At 44.6% G+C, this 25,360-nt stretch overlaps 1 protein-coding gene across 5 annotated transcripts; it reads left to right on the top strand.

Annotated features, from left to right (window-relative positions):
• Nucleotides 1–693: 693 nt before the first annotated feature.
• Nucleotides 694–25,357, top strand: adam9a (ADAM metallopeptidase domain 9a). Of its 5 annotated transcripts, XM_068702994.1 has the most exons (24): nucleotides 694–1,196; nucleotides 5,652–5,752; nucleotides 7,605–7,663; nucleotides 9,298–9,376; nucleotides 10,310–10,386; nucleotides 10,889–11,099; nucleotides 11,563–11,628; nucleotides 14,485–14,556; nucleotides 15,742–15,911; nucleotides 16,055–16,136; nucleotides 16,439–16,572; nucleotides 16,748–16,919; nucleotides 17,211–17,303; nucleotides 17,477–17,581; nucleotides 17,712–17,802; nucleotides 17,900–18,005; nucleotides 18,114–18,297; nucleotides 18,394–18,474; nucleotides 18,642–18,747; nucleotides 19,234–19,381; nucleotides 19,985–20,087; nucleotides 20,206–20,235; nucleotides 20,547–20,605; nucleotides 21,933–25,357. In XM_068702994.1, the coding sequence occupies exons 1-24, from the start codon at nucleotides 1,106–1,108 to the stop codon at nucleotides 22,000–22,002; spliced, it is 2,490 nt and encodes an 829-aa protein (XP_068559095.1). In that variant the 5' UTR covers nucleotides 694–1,105; the 3' UTR covers nucleotides 22,003–25,357. The 5 variants fall into 5 exon arrangements, with proteins under 5 accessions (XP_068559095.1, XP_068559096.1, XP_068559099.1 ...); XM_068702995.1 differs by lacking the exon at nucleotides 20,206–20,235; XM_068702998.1 differs by lacking the exon at nucleotides 694–1,196 and having other exon boundaries at nucleotides 5,738–5,752; nucleotides 7,605–9,124.
• The last annotated feature ends 3 nt before the right edge of the window (nucleotides 25,358–25,360 follow it).

The following is a 25,360-nucleotide window of genomic DNA, read 5'->3' as shown; positions in this document are numbered from 1 at the left end:
AACAATGTTGAGTAACTTTGTTAAGAATATATTTATATAATTTGTTTGTTTTTTCATTTGTGGAAGATTAGTCTGTTTCCGAAATTGTGTTTATTAATTTTCAGTTTTACAAATAAGTTCAAAGTAATTAATGTTTGTTTCACAAAAGAGTGAAAAGGACAAAAACATTGAATAAATGTAAAGTTTAAAATGAATAATAAATGTTAAAGGGAAAGAACGTGTATTTATTTATCCACATATACACAATACTACAGGCTGATAGAGGCAGATATCAAATGTATCTTTAATCTCAACATCCCAGATGAAAAAACAAACAAGCTTTTATATTCGGGAATTTACGTTAATGAATAAATTGAAAACAACATAATTATCAAATTAATTGTAACATTTTGGGGGGTTTTGAAGAAACCAAACACCATATTGTCCCTCAACAAAATAAAGTTTTTAAAGATATAATAATAATAACTTTATTTATTATTTGCATATTTTTCATATGATCACTGAAACATCTTCAGTGGTCTTTCTAGAGTTCTTTAGCGTGCTAACAATGCCAAATATGTGGAAACTGTTTCTGATTGTTCGTCACAGAAAGACTTAAGAGTCTCATTCCAACTTTACAGTTAACTTGAGTTTTCGATGACAGGTACTCTTATTTTGAAGGGCGTCACCGGAAAAAGTGGGTGTTTCCGCTAGCTTGTTTTATAGCTACTTCCCGAGTTTACGAGGAGAGAAATATGTGCTTCACTCGGTGAGGACACACTTTACTGGAACACGACTGTCGGCTTCAACAGAGAAAACACTCACTCTCACAGTTTGTGTTTTAAAGTCACAGATTCAACAACTGAAACATCCGCGAGGAGACATTTTGGATTCCGACTGTTAGCTTAAAACGGCTACATTTAAACCCCCGCTGGCTGCTGGGACATTCATGCTAAAAACCACTCCGGGGTGTTTAGCATGAGGCTCTTTGGGGGGAAACGGCGGGAAGACAACAGTAAAAACTACAATAAATATTATAATAATTATATCAAGACACAGAGGAGGACGAGGACGAGGACGGACTGTGAGAGCTGACCGGTGACATTTAAAAAAGAAAGAGAAGAAGATGATGATGATGATGATGATGGGAGGGAGAGTCGAGCTGCTGGAGGTTTTCTTCTTCTGTCTGCTGCTGAGCGGAAACTCGCACTGTAGAGGTGAGTGAGGAGGAGGAGGAGGAAGAGTACAGTGAGGAGGAAGAGGAGGAGGAAGGTGAGGAGGACGAAGAGGAAAGTAAGAAGGAGTACAATGAGGATGAGGAGTACAGTGAGGATGAGGAGTACTATACTTTAATGTACTCCACTGTTGTAGTAGTAGTACTACATAATGTACTGTACTTCAGTCTACTGTACTGTACACTACTCCTCTATTGTACTTTTAATGTACTACACTGTACAGTACATCCTCCAAAGCTTCACGTGTTAAAGCTGCATTCTCTCTAGTGTCCACCAGGGGGCGACTCCTCTGGTTGTATAGAAGTCTAGTCTAAAATGACTCTACTTCTCTCTTGATTTATTCCCTCAGTAAACATTGTAAACATGAGTTTATGGTCTCAATCTCTAGTTTACAGTCTTCTTCAACACAGCATGATGTTCATTTAGTACATTATGCTCCATTTAGAGTCAAACACACCATAAAGAGGGGATGATTTAGGGGCGGGGCTACACGCTGATTGACAGGTCTATGGATTCTTCTCTACATGGACGGCTGAGCTTCCAGCTCCGTGTGTGTGTGTGTGTGTGTGTGTGTGTGTGTGTGTGTGTGTGTGTGTGTGTGTGTGTGTGTGTGTGTGTGTTTTATAGATTGTGTGTGTTCTTTAGCGTCTTGTTGAGGTTCAGCTTTAAGCAGCTTATCTTCTCGCTCACAGTCGAGTCTTTCAGCAGCTCCACACTGACTGAAGTAAACCTGTTTAACTCTGTGTGTGTGTGTGTGTGTGTGTGTGTGTGTGTGTGTGTGTGTGTGTGTGTGGAGCTGAGGATCCACAGACAAACACTCCAACATCCACAGAGTCTGAATGAATCTGAGTGATTACATTTACTGGAACCACACACACACACACACACACACACACACACACACACACACACACACACACACACACACACACACACACACACACACTCTCTCAGCAGCACTCCCTGTTTCCCTGAATGATGACTCACTCCATTTCTTTTCTCCAGACTGAACATGAAGGAATCAGCAGCTCAGAGTCACTTTCTCTCTTCTTCTTCTTCTTCTTCTTCTTCTTCTTCTTCTATGTTTCTACTCTTATTGACGACCACAAACTGTCTCATCTACAGACTCACACCTGTTTACCTGTCTGTCTTCAATACGTTTCTATTTATTCTATAAAACTCTCAAAGATCTTTATTCATCTTCTGTCTCTAGATTGTCTTCATGGTTTCTTACTGGTTAATAACTGGTTAATAACTGGTTAATAACTAAGTTAGAGATCAGGAATCGAGAATGAAAGACGACAACAAATAAGTTAATACAACAATCGTGTCTAGCTGTGTGTGTGTGTAGCTCTGTGTGTGTAGCTCTGTGTGTAGCAGTGTGTGTAGCTGTGTGTAGCAGTGTGTAGCTCTGTGTGTAGCAGTGTGTAGTTGTGTGTAGCTGTGTGTAGCTGTGTGTAGTGTGTGTAGCAGTGTGTGTGTAGTGTGTGTAGTGTGTGTGTGTGTAGCTCTGTGTGTAGCAGTGTGTAGTGTGTGTAGCAGTATGTAGCAGTGTGTAGTGTGTGTAGCTGTGTGTAGTTGTGTGTGTAGCAGTGTGTAGTGTGTGTAGTTGTGTGTAGCAGTATGTAGCAGTGTGTAGTTGTGTGTAGCTGTGTGTAACAGTGTGTGTAGCAGTGTGTGTAGCAGTGTGTAGTGTGTGTAGTTGTGTGTAGCAGTATGTAGCTGTGTGTAGCAGTGTGTAGTGTGTGTAGCAGTGTGTAGCAGTGTGTAGTGTGTGTAGCAGTGTGTGTAGCAGTGTGTAGCTGTGTGTAGTAGTGTGTAGTGTGTGTAGTGTGTGTAGCTGTGTGTAGTGTGTGTAGCAGTGTGTAGTGTGTGTAGCAGTGTCTGGTGTGTGTAGCAGTGTGTAGTGTGTAGTGTGTGTAGTTGTGTGTAGCAGTGTGTAGCTGTGTGTAGCAGTGTGTAGTGTGTGTATAGCAGTGTGTGTAACAGTGTGTAGTGTGTGTAGCAGTGTGTAGTGTGTGTAGTGTGTATAGCAGTGTGTGTAACAGTGTGTAGTGTGTGTAGCTGTGTGTAGCAGTGTGTAGTGTGTATAGCAGTGTGTAGTGTGTATAGCAGTGTGTGTAACGGTGTGTAGTGTGTGTAGTGTGTATAGCAGTGTGTAGCAGTGTGTAGTGTGTGTAGTGTGTGTAGCAGTGTGTAGTGTGTGTAGTGTGTGTAGCAGTGTGTAGTGTGTGTAGCAGTGTATGTAGCAGTGTGTAGTGTGTATAGCAGTGTGTGTGTGTAGCAGTGTGTGTAGCTGTGTGTAGTGTGTGTAGCAGTGTGTAGTGTGTGTAGTGTGTAGCAGTGTGTGTAGCAGTGTGTAGTTGTGTGTAGCTGTGTAGTGTGTGTAGCAGTGTGTGTGTGTAGCAGTGTGTAGCTGTGTGTAGTGTGTGTAGCAGTGTGTGTGTGTAGCAGTGTGTGTAGCAGTGTGTAGCTGTGTGTAGCAGTGTGTAGTGTGTGTAGCAGTATGTGTAGTTGTGTGTAGCTGTGTGTGTAGCAGTGTGTAGTGTGTGTGTAGCAGTGTGTAGTGTGTGTAGCAGTGTGTAGCAGTGTGTAGTTGTGTGTAGTTGTGTGTAGCTGTGTGTAGTGTGTGTAGCAATGTGTGTGTAGTGTGTGTGTAGCAATGTGTGTGTAGTGTGTGTAGCAGTGTGTGTGTGTAGCAGTGTGTGTAGTTGTGTGTAGCAGTGTGTGTAGCAGTGTGTAGTGTGTGTAGTTGTGTGTAGTGTGTGTAGTTGTAGCTGATGTGTGTCTGTCTCAGCAGCAGAGGACGTGACTCACAGATCACAGGAACATCAACCTAAAGACAGTTTGTGGTTTCAGGGGAAGTTCCAGACGTGATCTTTAACCGTCACTCATCACATGTTGAACTGATCCTCTGAGGTCGTCCCCCCCCCCCCCCCCCCCCCCGTCCGTCCAAAGATTAAAAGAGAAGTCATTTAATGAAGTGAGCCATCCAGATTGGGACTCGACGTGAGACTTTTTTTGGGGACTTGTCTGTCTTGACTTGAACTTGACTTGAGACTTGCCGGTCTTGACTTGTGACTCACATAACAATGACTTGGTCCCACCTCTACTGACTAGCGTTAGCATGTTAGCATGTTAGCACCACAGACCAACAGGAAGAAGAAGACTTTATGTGACGACTTCACGTCTCTTGTCTTTGTCCTCGGATCACTTCCAGGCTTTGCTGTTTTTGAGTCTGTTGAGGACACAGAGGAACAGGTAATGAGTGGACACTTTGGTCCGTGTTTAGAGAAGCTGACCACCGCTGAGTCCTTGTTCCGCTCATCGTCGGCCTGTAGCACCACGCTGTACCTGGAGGCAGCAGGCGGATGGATACGCAAGAAATAGTCCCGGCACATCACTCCCTCTGAACAACATGGCCACCTGTGTTGTCACTGATTAAACAAACACCACATCAAGTGTTTAATCAGTGACTCTACTCGTGTTGTTGGCTAGGCTAGCGGTCCCAGCCTTTATGCTAAGCTAGGCTAACTGGCCGATGTCTCAACTGGAGAATCATCCTCCAGGTCTACACTCTGTACAGTGAAGACGTCAAAGAAACGACAACGGAGGACGTGGAACCAAGGACTGCAGCTGTTGCCATGGTTACAGATTACTACACACAAAGAGACGTCCGCCCACACACACACACACACACACACACACACACAAGGCTACTAACCATCTAGTCTGTTGTGTTGTGAACAGATGGAGACAAACTGAACACACTCACACTTTACTCGTGTGTGTGTCTGTGTGTGCTTGTGTGTGTCTGTCTGTCTGTGTGTGTGTGTGTGTGTGTGTGTGTGTGTGTGTGAGACTGACTTATGTTATCTTCTGGGACACATCTTCCCGTATGGACGTCGTCATGGTGACGTCTCTCGTTGGTTTGTGGACGAATGTTTTGAAGCCTCGATTTCTACGTTTTGTCTGTCGCCATCTTTGTTTTTTTAACAACCAGTGAACAGGAAGTGACCATATCTGGACTGAGGAGGAGTGACGTAGAGACCTGTCAATCAGCGTGTAGCCCCGCCCCTAAATCATCCCCTCTTTATGGTGTGTTTGACTCTAAATGGAGCATAATGTACTAAATGAACATCATGCTGTATTGAAGAAGACTGTAAACTAGAGATTGAGACCATAAACTCATGTTTACAATGTTTACTGAGGGAATAAATCAAGAGAGAAGTAGAGTCATTTTAGACTAGACTTCTATACAACCAGAGGAGTCGCCCCCTGCTGGACACTAGAGAGAATGCAGCTTTAACTCGTGAAGCTTTGAAGAACTTTTGAGTATCTGAAGTACTTGTACTTGAGTACTTCCTTGTACTCCTCCACATCTCTGACAGTCTGATGAGTTTCCATGTTGACTCGACTGTTTGTTTCCTCCTGCAGACTCTCAGCAGACGGAGCACCTCTCCTCCTATCAGCTGACTGTCCCTCGACCAATAGGAGGCCGGCTGAGGCGGGACGCGGGCGGCAGACCCCCCAATCAGGTGCTGAGCTGTTTTACTACTGTAATGTTTTACACAACGCCCAGCAGAAGGAACAGCTGAGCCATCACATCCACTTCCTCTCTGTGTGACCTCAGTCACATCCACTTCCTGTCTGTGTGACATCGCTGAGTCAGCAGCTCTGTATCTCTCGACACTTTAACCAAAACACGTTGGAAGTCACGAGATGTGAAATACAGTAGAACCGTCGTCTAACATCCCATAATGATCACGATGATGAGCTCAGCAGGTTTATCTTTGTTTACGTTTCTCTAAAAAAGACTTCGTTACAACGGTCACATGGTACATACGTGTGTGTGTTCAGTCATATATTAATATTATTATTATTGTACATCTGTCCAGTGTCAGCAGCATGTTTAATAAGGTGTGTGTATAATATTTAACTCTGGTGGAATGCTCAGAGTGTGTGTGTGTGTGTGTGTGTGTGTGTGTGTGTGTGTGTGTGTGTGTGTGTGTGTGTGTGTGTGTGTGTGTGTGTGTTCAGACATGTCCTGTTTTTATACGCTGCAGGCGACACATGTCTGTACCTCCTTAAGCAGCATTTATTACCAGTTTACAAACTCTTAACTAACGGGTTATAACTCACAACAATGTCGTTAGAAGCTCAACAGTTTTAACGTTTAGGAGAATCCTCCTCTTCTCTTCTTCTCTCTGAGAGAGTCAGGTGTTCAGATTGAAGCTACCGCCAGCAGCTGGTTAGCTTAGCTTAGCTTAGCATAATGACTGGGAACAGATGGAAACAGCTAGCCTGGCTGCGTGTCCTCTGAAGCTTTGTCTGCTTTGTTTCATGTGAAAAGGAACGCCATGAATACCTCCGTTCATTACAACAGACTTTATATAACGTTTATTAATATACAAAGTACATTAAGGACACATTAAATACCTCGTCTTGTTCAAATCAAAACAGTGTCCGTACGGCACACACAAGAAATCTGACGGAAATCATTATAAATGAATAAATAAAAATCCAAATAAGTTTCAAAAGGTAAGAACGTCGTCCTCTTAGGACACCTCAGCTGGTCATCCATGAAGCTGTGACTTTAAGCTGAACGCTAACATTAGCATGCTAACGCTGCTAATGCTAACCTTTAACATCAAGCTAATGTGTGTTCAGCTCGTTAGAAGTAAACAGTGTGAGTCTGATTGTTAATGGAGCAGCTGGGAGGTGTAGTCCACCGCTGACGTCCTGATTCACCTCAAACACACACACACCAGCTGTCTCTGTGTGTGTGTGTGTGTGTGTGTGTGTGTGTGTGTGTGTGTGTGTGTGTGTGTGTGTGTGTGTGTGTGTGTGTGTGTGTGTGTGTGTGTGTGTGTGTTCACCCCCGCAGTAATCACACACACACACAGATATCTGCAGGTGAGTCAGAGGCTCAGGTGACCTTGGAGCTTCAGGTGGTTGACTTCCTGCTGACAGCCTCTCTGAAGCTTCCTGTTCACCTGAGGCTGTGAACGAGACGTGGATCAACGTCAGTCCACCCGTTGGTTTGTGGACATTTTGAACTCTTCATGTTTACAATGTTTGACCACATCTGGACTGAGGAGGAGACCTGTCAATCACTGTGTAGCCCCGCCCCTAAATCATCCCCTCTTCATGGTCTGTTTGACTCTAAATGTTCCATAATGTACTAAATGAACATCATGCTGTATTGAAGAAGACTGTAAACTAGAGATTGAGACCATAAACTCATGTTTACAATGTTTACTGAGGGAATAAATCAAGAGAGAAGTAGAGTCATTTTAGACTAGACTTCTATACAACCAGAGGAGTCGCCCCCTGGTGGACACTAGAGAGAATGCAGCCCTAAACGCGTGTCCTCCTGTCTGTCCTCAGGTGTCTTATGTCATCAGCGTGGACGGAAGCGATCACGTCGTTCACCTGCAGAGAAACGAGTAAGTTGTCACATGTTCTGAGCTTTGTGTTATATTATGGGCTGTCATAGCTCAAGGTCCTCTTACTGCGTCTCTCAGGGATGAAGACCATGACGTGTTGTCATGAACCTGTACCATGACTATTTAACACAGGAACACAGAACGCCTTGTTTGTCCCCTTCATGAATCTAATCTCTGTTGTATTATCTAGTCTGATGACATCATATCACTCACAAGTCGACAAACACAACAATAGAAGAACAATGAAAGAAATGACAATAATAGAAGAACAATGAATGAAATGACAACAATAGAAGAACAATGAATGAAATAACAACAATAGAAGAACAATGAATGAAATGACAACAATAGAAGAACAATGAATGAAATAACAATAGAAGAACAATGAATGAAATAACAACAATAGAAGAACAATGAATGAAATGACAACAATAGAAGAACAATGAATGAAATAACAATGAATGAAATGACAACAATAGACGAACAATGAATGAAATGACAACAATAGAAGAACAATGAATGAAATGACAACAATAGAAGAACAATGAATGAAATGACAACAATAGAAGAACAATGAATGAAATGACAACAATAGAAGAACAATGAATGAAATAACAACAATAGAAGAACAATGAATGAAATGACAACAATAGAAGAACAATGAATGAAATGACAACAATAGAAGAACAATGAATGAAATGACAACAATAGAAGAACAATGAATGAAATGACAACAATAGAAGAACAATGAATGAAATGACAACAATAAAAGAACAATGAATGAAATGACAACAATAGAAGAACAATGAATGAAATGACAACAATAGAAGAACAATGAATGAAATAACAACAATAGAAGAACAATGAATGAAATGACAACAATAGAAGAACAATGAATGAAATGACAACAATAGAAGAACAATGAATGAAATAACAACAATAGAAGAACAATGAATGACATGACAACAATAGAAGAACAATGAATGACATGACAACAATAGAAGAACAATGAATGAAATGACAACAATAGAAGAACAATGAATGAAATAACAACAATAGAAGAACAATGAATGACATGACAACAATAGAAGAACAATGAATGAAATGACGACAATAGAAGAACAATGAATGAAATGACGACAATAGAAGAACAATGAATGAAATGACGGCAATAGAAGAACAATGAATGAAATGACAACAATAGAAGAACAATGAATGAAATGACGGCAATAGAAGAACAATGAATGAAATGACAACAATAGAAGAACAATGAATGAAATGACAACAATAGAAGAACAATGAATGAAATGACAACAATAGAAGAACAATGAATGAAATGACAACAATAGAAGAACAATGAATGAAATGACAACAATAGAAGAACAATGAATGAAATGACAACAATAGAAGAACAATGAATGAAATGACAACAATAGAAGAACAATGTCAACGGATCACAAAGTAAATCATTTTATTGATAAATGTTTCCTCACATTTCTCAGATGGTTTCGCTGATCGTTGACTTCAGTCAGTTTGTCATTTCTTTTCAGGGCTTTTATTTTGTAGGATCCATTTTTAGACAGACAGGAAGTGAGGCTAAAGTGACATGTTGTTGTTGTTGTTGTTGTTTACAGACTGCTGCTTCCTGCAGACTTCACCGTGTTCTCCTACAGTCACAACGGATCACTCATCACATCCAGACCACCTGTACAGGTAACACACACACACACACACACACACACACACACACACACACACACACACACACACACACACACACACACACACACACAGTCGTTGTGAAGTCAAACATGAAAAAACAAACTGAAGCAGAAATAAAAGTAGTAGAGTAGAAGAAGAAAACTGATTAAATGTTAAATGTTAAGAACTACAACGACTTCTTCTGCGTGTTCCTTTGAGAACACTTATTGGTTCTAAAGCTCCATCTCAGTAATAATTCAGACAAAGACATTCAATAACTGTTCAGTCTGTGAGTGAAGATATGAACATGAAACGCTACAATTTGGGGAATAAAAACCAGAAGATCTTCAGGATGTCACTGCAATGTATTGTGGGTAATATTGTGGGTTTATAAAGTTTATGAACCCACATGTCCCCAAGATCAGTCTGAAGATCAGTGGTTTAGTGAAAGAAGGGTTTTCCCACAAAGAGATGCATGATGGGACTTCCGTGTGTGTGTGTGTGTTCCTGACCTCCTCCGCTCTTCTTCTTCTTCTGTGGTGTCTGATGACACATTGATGATTCACAGCCTCTGGACTCTGGACTCTACTGTCATCGATCAACCCTTTGAGTTCTACTGTGTTTGATCATGTAGTTGCAGTAGAAGCGTTGTGGGAAGATGTTCTCATGAAGTCTGTTATTTAGAAGAGCGTCATGACAGAAGTGTCTGCATGTGTTCATAGTGAGTGAGTGAGTGAGTGAGTGAGTGAGTGAGTGAGTGAGTGAGTGAGTGAGTGAGTGTGACGTTACTGAACCTGAAGTAACTCTGTGAAGCACCAACTACCCAGTGACTGTTCTGACAGGTGAAGACAATAAAGTGTCTGCTATGCGTCTCGTGTCCGCCCCCTGCTGGTGTCTCTGAGGCGCTGCAGTCTGGACTGACATCTGTGTGTTGTTGTGCTGCAGGACCACTGTCACTATCAGGGCTCCGTTCAGGACATGGAGGGTTCTGCTGTCGCTATGAGCATCTGCAACGGCCTCAGGTAACACACAACACACACACACACACACACACACACACACACACACACACACACTGAGCCATCTGTGGGGAGAATATAAATAGGAAACTAACTTTGTCCTTGATAGAGAAGTGTGTGTGTGTGTGTGTGTGTGTGTGTGTGTGTGTGTGTGTGTGTGTGTGTGTGTGTGGGTGGGTGGGTGGGTGGGTGGGTGGGTGGGGGTGACTTTCACCCTGCTGTTTCAATCTGTGTGATATCTCAGTAATATGGTGGACGTCCAACACACACACACACACACACACACACACACACACACACACACACACACACACACACACACATTTACTGTGGTTAGTTACTCGTTTGACTTTATGTTTCATTGGACAACACTCTGCTTTAGTTTCTAGGTTTCCACTTTAGGTCTTAGCTGAACTTAAATGAGCAGTTTGGACTAACAGCAGCACAGGAGTCATTGTGTGACGTCTCACTCTGACGCCATCATCCTCTCGTCTCCTTTCTTTAGAGGAGTGTTGCATCTGGCTGACGACAGCTACGGCATCGAGCCGTCAAACTCCGCCCCCGACCAGCACCTGGTCTACCGCCTTCAGGATGTGACATCACAGCCCCGGGGATGTGGCACGCCGCACGATGACCAGCGTGGACATGACAACAACAACGCCACGGAGCACGCTCAGTACAAACCAGAGGACATCCACCACAGAGGACACAGCAGAGTGGGTTCACACACACACACACACACACACACACACACACTCTCATCGTGTTCTACTGGTTTTACACTAAGTGTATTAAATAATCTCACATTCTATTTTAGCGTATTAAAAGGCATGTAGCAAATTTCAGATGTTTTGGCTAACACTAGTCAAAATGCTAAGCTAACGTCAACAAAGACAGTGAAAAGAGCCCAACCAGCTAATTAACAACCTCAGGTTGTAGATGCCTCACTTCCTGTTTCTTCGCCCATTGAGTCTTCAAATGCCATAGATGTGCTAACGTTAGCACAACTAACGTTAGCCGCTACCCCTGCAGGGAACAGGTGACACACGGTGCACTCTTCAGTGTCCTCAGGTTAGATGTTAGATCTAAGGTTAGATAGAACTGATTATTTATCAATAATCTCACTGTGTAAATATCCCGTCATGGACTGACTTCTTCTTCTTCTTCTTCTTGTTGCAGATGAGGCGAGCTGTTCTCCATCTGACTCACTATGTGGAGCTGCTGCTGGTGGTCGACAACGACCGGGTAACACACACACACACACACACACACACACACACACACAACTGTTAGCTTTAAAGGAACAGTCCAACATTTAAGGTAAACCCTCTCGTTCTCCAGAGTCACATGTTTCAGATGAACATTCTCAAATATTCTGTAAAGATAACAGTTCAAAGTATTCGGCCTTCTCAGAGACCCTGACTGGAGTCCTGTATGGGGCTCCAGTGGGGGACTCCATAGTTCTGCTGGGGGATTTCAACGCGCACGTGGGCAACGATGGGGATACCTAGAGAGGCGTGATTGGGAGGAACGGCCTCCCTGATCAAAATCCGAGCGGCCCCTGTCCGGGAGATCTTCAACTCACACCTCCGGCGGATGTTTTCTAGCATCCCTGTGGAGGTTGGGGGCATCGAACAGGAATGGACGATGTTCAAAGCTTCTATTGCCAAAGCTACGGCGGTGAGCTGTGGTCTCAAGGTCTTAGGTGCCTCAAGGGGCAGTAACCCTCGAACACCGTGGTGGACACCGGTGGTCAGGGAAGCCGTCCGACTGAAGAAAGAGGCCTTCCGGGATATGTTATCCCGGAGGACTCCTGAGGCAGTTGCAAGGTACCGACAGACCCGAAGGGCTACAGCCGCTGCCGTGAAGGAGGCAAAGCAGCGGGTGTGGGAGGAGTTCGGAGTGGCCATGGAGAAGGACTTTCGGTCGGCACCAAGGTGTTTCTGGAAAACCATCCGGAACCTCAGGAGGGGAAAACGGGGAAACATCCAAGCTGTATACAGTAAGGATGGGACTCTGTTGACTTCAACTGAGGGGGTAATCGGGCGGTGGAAGGAGCACTTTGAGTAACTCCTGAATCCGACTAATACACCCTCTATTGTAGAGGCAGAGCTGGAGGCTGATGGGGGAGCATCATCAATTTCCCTGGTGGAAGTCACTGAGGTAGTCAAACAACTCCACAGTGGCAAAGCCCCAGGGATTGATGAGATCCGTCCAGAAATGCTGAAGGCACTGGGTGTGGAGGGACTGTCTTGGATGACACGTCTCTTCAACATTGTGTGGAGGTCTGGGACGGTGCCTAGGGAGTGGCAGACCGGGGTGGTGGTTCCCCTGTTCAAAAAGGGGGACCAGAGGGTGTGTGCCAATTACCGAGGTATCACACTACTCAGCCTCCCTGGTAAAGTCTACTCCAAGGTGCTGGAAAGGAGGGTTCGGCCGATAGTCGAACCTCGGATTGAAGAGGAACAATGCGGATTCCGTCCTGGCCGTGGAACAACGGACCAGCTCTTCACTCTCGCAAGGATCCTGGAGGGGGCTTGGGAATACGCCCATCCGGTCTACATGTGTTTTGTGGACCTGGAGAAGGCGTATGACCGGGTCCCCCGGGAGATACTGTGGGAGGTGCTGCGCGAGTATGGGGTGAGGGGGCCACTTCTGGGGGCCATCCAATCCCTGTATGCCCAAAGCGAGAGCTGTGTCCGGGTTCTCGGTAGTAAGTCAGACTCATTTCCGGTGAGGGTTGGCCTCCGCCAGGGCTGCGCTTTGTCACCAATCCTGTTTGTGGTATTCATGGACAGGATATCGAGGCGGAGTCGTGGGGAGGAGTGTTTACAGTTCGGTGGGCTGAGGATTGCATCGCTGCTTTTTGCAGATGATGTGGTCCTGATGTCTTCATCGGGCTGTGACCTCCAGCACTCACTGGATCGGTTCGCAGCAAAGTGTGAAGCGGTTGGGATGAGGATCAGCACCTCTAAATCTGAGGCCATGGTTCTCAGCAGGAAACCGGTGGATTGCCCACTCTGGGTAGGGAATGAGTCCTTACCCCAAGTGAAGGACTTCAAGTACCTCAGGGTCTTGTTCGCGAGTGAGGGAACAATGGAACGTGAGATTGGCCGGAGAATCGGAGCAGCTGGGGCGGGATTGCAGTCGCTTTACCGCACCGTTGTGACGAAAAGAGAGCTGAGCCGCAAGGCAAAGCTCTCTATCTACCGGGCAATCTTCGTTCCTACCCTCACCTATGGTCATGTGGACTGGGTCATGACCGAAAGAATTAGATCGCGGGTACAAGCGGCCGAAATGGGTTTCCTCAGGAGGGTGGCTGGCATCTCCCTTAGAGATAGGGTGAGAAGTTCGGTCATCCATGAGGGACTCGGAGTAGAGCCGCTGCTTCTTTGCGTGGAACGGAGCCAGTTGAGGTGGTTCGGGCATCTGGTGAGGATGCCACCTGGGCGCCTCCCTAGGGAGGTGTTCCAGGCACGACCAGCTGGGAGGAGACCCCGAGGGAGGACCAGGACCAGGTGGAGGGACTACATCTCCAAACTGGCCTGGGAGCACCTCGGGATCCCCCAGTCAGAGCTGGCTGATGTGGCCCGGGAAAGGGAAGTTTGGAGTCCCCTGCTGGAGCTGTTGCCCCCGCGACCCGATCCCGGATAAGCGGACGAAGATGAATGAATGAATGATAACAGTAATATAATAAACGATCAGGACATCATTGATGTGTTTTTAGTCTCTGATCTCTGATCATGTTTCATTGTAAACAACCAGTCAGTGTTTAAACCAACAGGAGGAGAGCTAGTAACGTTAGCAGCACCGCTAACGGCTAACCAATGGAGGTTCACTTCAGTTACATCATGATGCCTTCAGGCTCTGCTCAGTGAACATGAGTACTGCCTGAAGGTACATTATAATGTTATCGTGATGTGTTCACATGTAATCTGTAAAATGTGGTTTTGGTGATAAACCTTAATAAAACACGTCCAGGACAGAAACAGATGAAACCTGTGACTGATTCTCAACATGTTGGAATGTTCCTTTAAGTATAAAATGAAGTATTTTTATATATTTGTGTTTAATGTTTATTTTCTTTCCTTTTCTCTTCAGTATAATTACATGAACAAGAACGAGACGGCAGTGAGGGACGAGATGGTTCATCTGGCAAACTTCATAGACAGTGTGAGTACACACACACACACACACACACACACACACACACACACACACACACACACACACACACACACACACACACACACACACTCACAGACAGACAGACAGACATAGTGTACTGTGTAAAAGTACATTATACCACACTGTAAACATACTAAACGTACTACTACCACACTGTAAACATACTAAACGTACTACTACCACACTGTAAACATTCTAAACGTACTACCGCCACACTGTAAACATACTAAACGTACTACCGCCACACTGTAAACATACTAAACGTACTACTACCATACTGTAAACATACTAAACGTATTACTACCACACTGTAAACATTCTAAACGTACTACCGCCACACTGTAAACATACTAAACGTACTACCGCCACACTGTAAACATACTAAACGTACTACCGCCACACTGTAAACATACTAAACGTACTACCGCCACACTGTAAACATTCTAAACGTACTACCGCCACACTGTAAACATACTAAACGTACTACCGCCACACTGTAAACATACTAAATGTACTACCGCTACACTGTAAACATACTAAATGTACTACCGCTACACTGTAAACATACTAAACGTACTACCGCCACACTGTAAACATACTAAACGTACTACTACCACACTGTAAACATACTAAACGTACTACCGCCACACTGTAAACATACTAAACGTACTACTACCACACTGTAAACATACTAAACGTACTACCGCCACACTGTAATCATACTAAACGTACTACTACCACACTTTTTAAAATATTAAACGTACTACTACCACACTGTAAACATTCTAAACGTACTACTACCACACTGTAAACATACTAAACATACTACTGCCACACTGTAAACATACTAAACGTACTATCGCCACACTGTAAACATACTAAACGTACTGCCACCACACTGTAAACATACTAAACGTACTACCGCCACACTGTAATCATACTAAACGTACTACTACCACACTGTAATCATACTAAACGTACTACTACCACACTTTTTAAAATATTAAACGTACTACTACCACACTGTAAACATACTAAACATACTACTGCCACACTGTAAACATACTAAACGTACTACTACCACACTGTAAACATTAAACGTACTACCACCACACTGTAAACATACTAAACGTACTACTACCACACTGTAAACATACTGTGTGTGTTCAGATCTACAAACAGCTGAACATTCGTGTGGTCCTGGTGGGTCTGGAGATCTGGACTCAGCAGAACCGGATCAGCACCGACGGAGGAGCCGGAGAGGTGCTGAGTCGCTTCACCCAGTGGAGAGAGAAAGAGCTGGTCCCACGACGGCGCCATGACTCAGCACAACTCATCCTGTTAGTACACACACACACACACACACACACACACACACACACACACACACACACACACACACACACACACACACACACACACACACACACACACACAGAAACATGTGTATTCAGTGTTAATGAAGATGATGATGTCGTTGCAGGAAGAAGAGTTTTGGGGGAACAGCAGGAATGGCCTTCGTCTCCACCGTCTGCTCCAGGAGCCACGGGGGCGGGATCAATGCGGTACAATGCTGCTTACTGCTCTCTTCCTATTGGCTGACTCTCACCTGTCTGTCCCTTCACAAATACTTAATGATTATAATTAATAATTCTCTCTCTCTCTCTCTCTCTCTCTCTCTCTGTCTATGTCTCTACCTGTCTCTCTCTCTCTCTCTCTCTCTCTTTGTCTGTCTGTCTCTCTCTCTCTCTCTCTCTCTCTCTGTCTGTGTCTCTACCTGTCTCTCTCTCCCCCTCCCTCCCTCTCTCTCTCTCTCTTTGTCTGTCTCTCTCTCTCTCTCTCTCCCTCACTCTCTCTCTCTCTCCAGTTCCTGAACAGCAAAGTTCCCTCGTTTGCCTCCATCGTTGCTCATGAGCTGGGTCATAATCTGGGGATGAACCACGATGACGGTCGTTCTTGTTCCTGTGCCGTGAACGCCTGTATCATGAACTCTGGAGCCACGTAGGAGACGCACACACACACACACACACACACACACACACACACATTAATATATGTACACACTCACTCAAAGATGAAAGAACCAATTTACAAACTACCCCCCCCCCCCCCCCCCCCCCCCCCCCCCCCCCACACACACACACACACACACACACACACACACACACACACACAGAGGCTCCAGGAACTTCAGCAGCTGCAGTGCTGATGACTTTGAGAAGATGATCCTGTCGACGGGGGGCTCATGTCTCCTGAACGTGCCCCGTCCTGACGAGGCCTACAGCGCCCCCTACTGTGGGAACAGACTGGTGGACATGGGGGAGGAGTGTGACTGTGGCACTCAGAAGGTCAGTTTGAACATTAAACATCAAACAGGAAGTAGAATACTGTCCTGGATTCAGTTAGCCTTCATCTGTTTACACTGAGCTAAGTTATCACCATAAATGAGGATAAGGATTAAATATAAATGATACGTAAATATAAACTTCTGCAGCCTCTTATTTCTATAGTTTCTACTACATTCATGGGCTTTTATTCTGGAGATAATGACATCATCAGGAAGTGTCACTGTTTCATGTCTGTGTGTTGACATTTAACTTATTGTGTGTGTGTGTGTGTGTGTGTGTGTGTGTGTGTAGGAGTGTGAGGAGGACCCCTGCTGTGAGTATCAGACCTGTCAGCTGACCTCAGGAGCTCAGTGTGCTTATGGAGAGTGCTGCTACAGGTGTCAGGTGAGCTCTCACTGTTCTGTTACATGAACGTTGCTGCTCTTCATCATCAGTTCATTTATTTACAGAACACTTTGTTTCATCACGCGTACAGCTAGTGTCATAAAAGTCTTCAGGTTGTCTCTGTGTATGAATAAATGAGTCATAACTGTGTGTGTGTGTGTGTGTGTGTTCAGTACCTACCAGGTGGGTCGGTGTGTCGCTCCAGTACAGATGAGTGTGATCTACCTGAGTACTGTAACGGCTCCTCCTCTCTCTGTCAGAGCGACGTGTTCGTCCAGGTGAGACCTGTCTGTCTGTCTCTCTGCCTGTCTGTCTGTCTGTCTGCCTGTCTGCCTGTCTGCCTGTCTGCCTGTCTGTCTGTCTGTCTGTTGTCTCATGCCTGTCTCACTCTCTGGTCCTCTGGTTCAGAACGGGCATCCCTGCAGGGACCATCAGGCCTTCTGTTACAACGGGAAGTGTCAGCACTACGATAAGCAGTGTCAGGCCATCTTTGGACCCAGTACGTTCACCACTTTATTCATCTGTTGCTTCATGTCTGATTAAAGAACAAAGCGTCCTCGTCTTCATCTCCGTTATCCTCTCCTCCTCTTCCTCAGAGGCGAAAGCGGCTCCTGAAATCTGTTTCAAAGACGTCAACAGTAAAGGAGATCGCTTTGGTAACTGTGGTTACCACAACTATGGATACAAGAAGTGTGAGAGCAGGTAACACACACACACACACACACTGACACACACACACACACACACACACTGACACACACACACACGCCTACACGTCACTCATCACATGACGCTGCTCCGTCTCCATAGAAACGCTCTGTGTGGGAAGCTGCAGTGCTCCAACGTTCAGGCGGAGACGGTGTTCGGCATCGAACCGTCGATCATCAGCACGCCGATAGGAGGAGCCAAGTGTTACGGAGTCGACTTCATGTTGGGATCAGACGTACCCGACCCGGGCATGGTCAACGAAGGGAGCAAGTGTGGAGACAACAAGGTGAGGAGACGAGGAGGAGGAGGAGGGGACACAACAAAGCAGTGTGAATCCCGATCACGTGACGTTGATGCTTGTTTCTTCTTCTGTGGTGTTCAGGTCTGCATGAACTTTGAGTGTAGCAGCGTCGACGTCCTGAACTACGACTGTGACGTGGAGAAGAAGTGTCACGGACACGGGGTGAGACACCGTCCACCTGTCTGTCTGTCTGCCTGTCTGTCTCTCAGGTGTATCTCACACTGATCTGTCTGTCTGCCTGTCTGTCTCTCAGGTGTAGCTCACACTGACCTGTCTGTCTCTCAGGTGTATCTCACACTGACCTGTCTGTCTATCTGTCTGTCTCTCAGGTGTGTAACAGTAACAGGAACTGTCATTGTGCAGACGGCTGGGCTGCACCTTTCTGTGAGGCCAAAGGTTACGGTGGCAGCGTGGACAGCGGACCGACCTGGAACGGTACCTTTTAAATAAATGCTGACTCATATAAGCTGACTCATTAATGCTGACTCATTAATGCTAACTCATATAAGCTAACTCATTGATACTAACTTATTAATGCTAACTCATATAAGCTAACTCATTAATGCTAACTCATATAAGCTAACTCATTAATGCTGACTCATTAATGCTGACTCATATAAGCTAACTCATTGATACTAACTTATTAATGCTAACTCATATAAGCTAAGTTATTAATGCTAACTGATTCATACTGACTTAATAATGATAACTCATTAATGCTAACCCATTAATGCTAACTCATTAAGGCTAACATATCAATGGTAACTCATTAATACTGATTTATTAATGCTACCTCATTCATGCTAACTCATAAATGCAAATGTTTCCCATTAAAATCAACATATTTAGATGATAGTTAATGAGTTATAATTCTTCCTGTTACATGTATAGATGTAAACTCTGTCTGTCTGTCCTCCTCAGACAAAGACACGTCTGTCAGAGACGGTCTGCTGGTCTTCTTCTTCCTCGTCCTTCCTCTTCTCGCTCTGGGTGCGTTCGTTTTCCTGCGCAGGAACGAGCTGCTGCGTCGCTTCGGGCTGAGCCGCAGGAAGAGGTCACAGGGATACCAGTGAGTCTGAGTATTAATAGTTAGTGTCACACAGACATAGGACAGCTGACTGCTGACATCACTTCCTGTCTCCATGCTGCCACATCCTGAAGGTCTCACTTTACAGTTTGACAGCAGCCGTTGTTTCTATATGTAATCAGTTCAGACAGACAACTGTCCTCTGTGCTGCGTTCAAGGACACTGATCTTAACTGTCCTCTGTGCTGCGTTCAAGGACACTCTGCTCTTAACTGTCCTCTGTGCTGCATTCAAGGACACTGATCTTAACTGTCCTCTGTGCTGCGTTCAAAGACACTCTGCTCTTAACTGTCCTCTGTGCTGCGTTCAAAGACACTCTGCTCTTAATTGTCCTCTGTGCTGCGTTCAAAGACACTCTGATCCTTACTGTCCTCTGTGCTGCGTTCAAGGACACTCTGCTCTTAACTGTCCTCTGTGCTGCGTTCAAGGACACTCTGATCTTCACTGTCTTCTGTGCTGCGTTCAAGGACTCTCTTACATGTAAAAACTGATGCTTTGCTGCATTGTCATAAAATTTACGTCAGACCTTTATTGTGAAATCCTTGAGACTGTCCCTCACTGAGCTGATGTCACTTCCTGTGTTCAGAGCTGACGGCGCAGCTTCAACCAATCCCAGCAGAGGACCGCCTCCCAGAGCGCAGCCTCCGCCTGTTACCCGCGGCAACGCCAACAACATCGTCAAAGATGGGGTGAGTGTGTGTGTGTGTGTGTGTGTGTGTGTGTGTGTGTGTGTGTGTGTGTGTGTGACTGATGTTTTCTACTTACAATGAATGAGTCCTAACATCTTCGCTCTCTCTCTGCGTGAAGCACAACGCTCAACTACTGCCACCACAGGAGGTAAAATACTTACTACTCACTACTGTAGTACTACCACATTAATACTGCTACTGTAGTACTACTACTGTAATCTGTAATACTACTACTGTAGTACTACTACTGTAATCTGTAATACTGCTCCTTTAGTACTACTACTGTAGTACTCTGTGAATGTTCTTTACGTTAAAAACATTCTGTGTGTTTTATAACTTTCACGGATCCAGAAGTGAAAGAAGTACTCAGATCTTTACTTCGGTTAAAGTAGTAATATTACAGTGTAGAAATACACATAAACTAATGAGACATGTTTCCGTCTGTGTGTTTGTGATCAGGTGGTGGAGACCAGCAGGACAGCTTCTTCCTACGCTCTGAGGCCGCCTCCCCCTCCTCTGTAAGATCAATAACATCACATCTCACAGCCCAAAACCTCAACTCAAGGGCCTCTTACTAGCTTTTTACAGAGAGTTCAACTGATTCTCACAGTCTGGCTTCATGTGATGTAACTGGTCCAAGGAGCTAACTCTAAGCTAACTGGACCCAGAAGTTGAAGCTAACTTTAAGCTAACTGGACCCAGAAGTTGAAGCTAACTCTAAACTAACTGGACCTAGAAGTTGAAGCTAACTCTAAACTAACTGGAGCTAGAAGTTGAAGCTAAGTCTAAACTAACTGGACTTAGAAGTTAAAGCTAAGTCTAAACTAATTCGACCTAGAAGTTGAAGCTAAATCTAAACTAACTGGACCTAGAAGTTGAAGCTAACTCTAAACTAACTGGACCCAGAAGTTGAAGCTAACTTTAAACTAACTAGACCTAGAGGTTGAAGGTAACTCTAAACTAACTAGATCTAGAAGTTGAAGCTAACTCTAAACTAACTGGACCCAGAAGTTGAAGCTAACTCTAAACTAACTAGACCTAGAAGTTGAAGCTAACTCTAAACTAACTAGACCTAGAAGTTGAAGCTAACTCTAAACTAACTGGACCCAGAAGTTGAAGCTAACTCTAAACTAACTAGACCTAGAAGTTGAAGCTAACTCTAAACTAACTGGACCCAGAAGTTGAAGCTAACTCTAAACTAACTGGACCTAGAAGTTGAAGCTAACTCTAAACTAACTAGACCTAGAAGTTGAAGCTAACTCTAAACTAACTGGAGCTAGAAGTTGAAGCTAACTCTAAACTAACTGGACTTAGAAGTTAAAGCTAAGTCTAAACTAATTCGACCTAGAAGTTGAAGCTAAATCTAAACTAACTGGACCTAGAAGTTGAAGCTAACTCTAAACTAACTGGACCCAGAAGTTGAAGCTAACTTTAAACTAACTAGACCTAGAGGTTGAAGGTCACTCCAAACTAACTAGACCTAGAAGTTGAAGCTAACTCTAAGCTAACTGGACCTAGAAGTTGAAGCTAACTCTAAACTAACTAGACCTAGAGGTTGAAGCTAACTCTAAACTAACTAGACCTAGAAGTTAAAGCTAACTCTAAACTAACTAGACCGAGAGGTTGAAGGTAACTCTAAGCTGACTGGACCTAAAGGTTAACTCAGAACCTACTGGACCTAGAAGCTAAACTACCTTTCAAAAGCACCAACAGTCTAAATATCACGTTGAATGTTGTTTTTTTTTAAAAAGGTAAATAAGTAGAACTGTAAAAAGGAGGAGTTAAATGAGTGATATGTAGTTGTTGTTGTTAACTTCTCTCTTTGATTTATTTCACTGCTCTCAGAAAACCGAAACTTTCTGCTGCATCTCAGCCTCTGGTGCCTCAAAGACCCGCCCCCGCTCCACCTGTTTAACCAATCGGGGGCCCCCACCCTGCCACACCTGGATGACATCGCTCCTCCTCTTCTTCTTCTTCTTCTTCTTCTCCTCCTCTTCTTCAACCTCAGTCCCAAACCTAGCAACAGCCAGGAACGGATTATAGAGCCAAGATGGCGGACAGCCAGCCAGCCCTGGACTACTGTACAAAAATACTGGACCGCTCCGCCCAGGAACCTGGTCCCAGTCAGACCGGACTGGGAATTCACCAGAACTGAACTGAAGCAGCTGCTGTTTCTGCAGACTTTCTGTCTTTATTTCTAGTTCAGTCTGGAGACAAAACTCAGCCAATCAGGCGACTGCTCTGTCACCAAACAGATCAATCTAAGCTCTTAGCTCTTAGCTAATCAATCTTAGCCAAGCAAGCTAACATTCTTATGAGCTAATGCTAATTACCACCAGTCACTGATGAGTCACTACCCAATCAAATATTCATTCCTCGACATCAACATTTTGTACTAAAATACTAAAATGTATTAATTAGAATTGGCTAGCTAATTACCTTTTGCTAGCTAACAATGCTAGCAGGCTTAAGTGGTTATGAGCAAGTGCTACGTAGCAATAGTGGTTCCAAAATGTAATACTACTGTTGATACCGCTTAGTTATTTAGCAGTCAGGCTAGCTTACAAACAGTTGTTAGCTAACATGGGTTAAGATTACAAGGTCATAGCTAATGCTAGTTAGCTGCAGTGTTTCCCAAATTTCATACCACTACTAGCATCACAAACTATATGCAGTTAGCTAGCCAGTTTAATAGCTAAGCTAAGTAACCGTATCCACCATTTCATTTGAATGTGCAAAATGTAACCACTATATTCAGCGCCCTAAAATTAATTGTTGAATGCTAATCAAACAATGAGGTTTAGCTAACTGCTAATCGCGTGTACTGAGAGGCGCTTCTCTCTGATTGGCTGGTTTGAAGACGGAGAGGTCCCTGGAGGCGGAGCTTACACTTGAACCCTTCTCTCTCCGTTTCCTGTCTCTGAATGAAGCACCGGTGCCGTCTGATTGCACCTCCCCTCTGCTCAGCACTGTCATCGGAATGTAACGCACCCCCTGCTGCTGTGTGCGGTGCGCTCGCTCTCTTAACTCCCCCTTTTTCCAGAATTGTAAAACAAAAACAAAAAAAAAACAGTATGCAACAGCGTGTTGAGAGCAGAGCTCCTCTGGGTTTTTACTTCCTGTCTGGATCTGATTGGTACGTTGATGTTTGAAACAGTTCAGCACTGTTTGATCTCAGGCCCCATCTACACATGTCTAGATATTTACCTCTGGTCCCTGTTCACGCCGGAGCCTGAAAGCAACATTTGTCGGTCCAGTAGGTGGCGATAAAGACTCCGTCAACGATACGTCAAATACCACCGAAGAAGATTGTGAAGCTTATTTTACGGTTTAAACTTGACGAGTGGCGCGGCAATTATAAGTTGAGACGTAAAGTAGTCGGAGCTCACGGAAACCTAACCAAACCAGCGTTGTTGTTGTTGTTTACTGTTCCATCAGTCGGAGCACCAGTGGGCACGGATCGAGGAGATGACATCATCGTTTCCAAACGCAGTGGACGGAGTTTAGAAAAATCTCAGTTTTAATGAACTAGAACTGTGTTTGTGTGGACGATTACGTGTAGGCGGGGCCTAAATGTTCACGAGGACACGCCCCCCCACCCCCTTTTTTTTTAACTACCACTTTATTGGTTCTCGACAGGCTTGGTGTGTGACGTACATGTTTTTTATAATATAGAGAGAGTCAAACAGTCGGGCTGATTCTACGGAGGTCGGTGCTTTTATTCTGTGGATCGATGTGTAAAACGCTGACTCGTGTTTCAGCGCGCACGAGGAAAAGTGAACTTTTAGAAAACCAGTGAGGTAGAGAGACGACAGGAAGTCACTCTGAGAGGAAAGACCTACACAAACCAGGACGTGTGTTAGCGATGCACTGAGACGTCATGTCTCTCTATGAACTGTCTCCAGTGGTGAAAGAAGTCCCTCACAGGGATCATTTTGTGCCATTTGATCGCTTTTTGCCAAATAAATGTTAAAGTGTAACCGGTGTTTCCCTCTGAACGTAGAACAAACTGTTCAGACTGAAGTTATTTCGAGACGCGAGAGCAGCTGAAGAGCGTCGCGTTACGGTCGTGAACTGCTGACGCGTCACTTTAAAAGTAGAAAAAATTCTCCTGATGCTCTGAAAAAACATCCAGTCGTCTCATGTTTCAGACTCAAACCAGCAGCGAATGTTTCTAACAAGTCTCTGACGTCCCTTCACAACTCACCAGAGAGCCTCATCGGCACTCAAACACCAGAACACGTGTGGATTCATCCGCCGCTGAAAATAGTCCCCAACAAAGTCACGATTTACTCCAGAAGTGTCAAAAATACATAAATATTTGTTTCTGATAAATGAAAGGAATAGAAACCTGGAGTGATCACAGTTACACCTGTTCATAGGAAGGTTCTTTCAGGACTGCAGTCATTACTGTTCGAGTTCATTTTAGTTTTGTTTTTAAAATGATCGCTTTGTCGAAGAACACGAGTTCACTGATGACCCGACTGTTCAGGTCGATGTGTCTCACTGAGCTCAACCTCAGTCCCTCACAGGACAGATCCACGTCCTCACAGGACAGATCCACGTCCTCACAGGACAGATCCACGTCCTCAGCAGGACGGATCCACGTCCTCACAGGACAGATCCACGTCCTCACAGGACAGATCCACGTCCTCAGCAGGACGGATCCACGTCCTCACAGGACGGATCCACGTCCTCAGCAGGACAGATCCACGTCCTCAGCAGGACAGATCCACGTCCTCACAGGACAGATCCACGTCCTCAGCAGGACAGATCCACGTCCTCACAGGACGGATCCACGTCCTCAGCAGGAACCAACGCGCCTCAGACAGGAAGGGAGACGCGTTTAGAGACGAACCAACACGTTGTTGGTTTGAGTCTGAACATGAGATTTATATTAAAATGTATATACAAACATATATGTATGAATGAGATAACTGTGTGTGTGTGTGTGTGTGTGTGTGTGTGTGTGTGTGTGTGTGTGTGTGTGTGTGTGTGTGTGTGTGTGTGTGTGTGTGGCCTGAGAGGTAGGACTCGGGGCTGCTGTTCTTCATATTTATGCTACCTGTAGACGCTGAGTCTCATGATCATGTCGTCTGTGGTTCTACTTTTCTTTATCTTTATTAGATGTGTGTCACTTATCTTTTACTGTGTTTCTGATCATAACTGTAATCATGAGCCCAAAGTGTGCTGCGTTCAAAGGGCTGACTATGAGATGAATTCATTCTGCAGCTTCATGCGACACTTTAATAAACGTCATTCAATCAGTGGAC

The sequence above is a fragment of the Cebidichthys violaceus genome, unplaced genomic scaffold, assembly GCF_023349555.1.
Source record: "Cebidichthys violaceus isolate CVI_PGR_0920_01 unplaced genomic scaffold, fCebVio1.0.p SCAF_9, whole genome shotgun sequence".
NCBI classification, from domain to species: domain Eukaryota; kingdom Metazoa; phylum Chordata; class Actinopteri; order Perciformes; family Stichaeidae; genus Cebidichthys; species Cebidichthys violaceus.
Note: the sequence above shows the minus strand (reverse complement) of the source record. Positions and strands in the feature narration are given on the sequence as shown.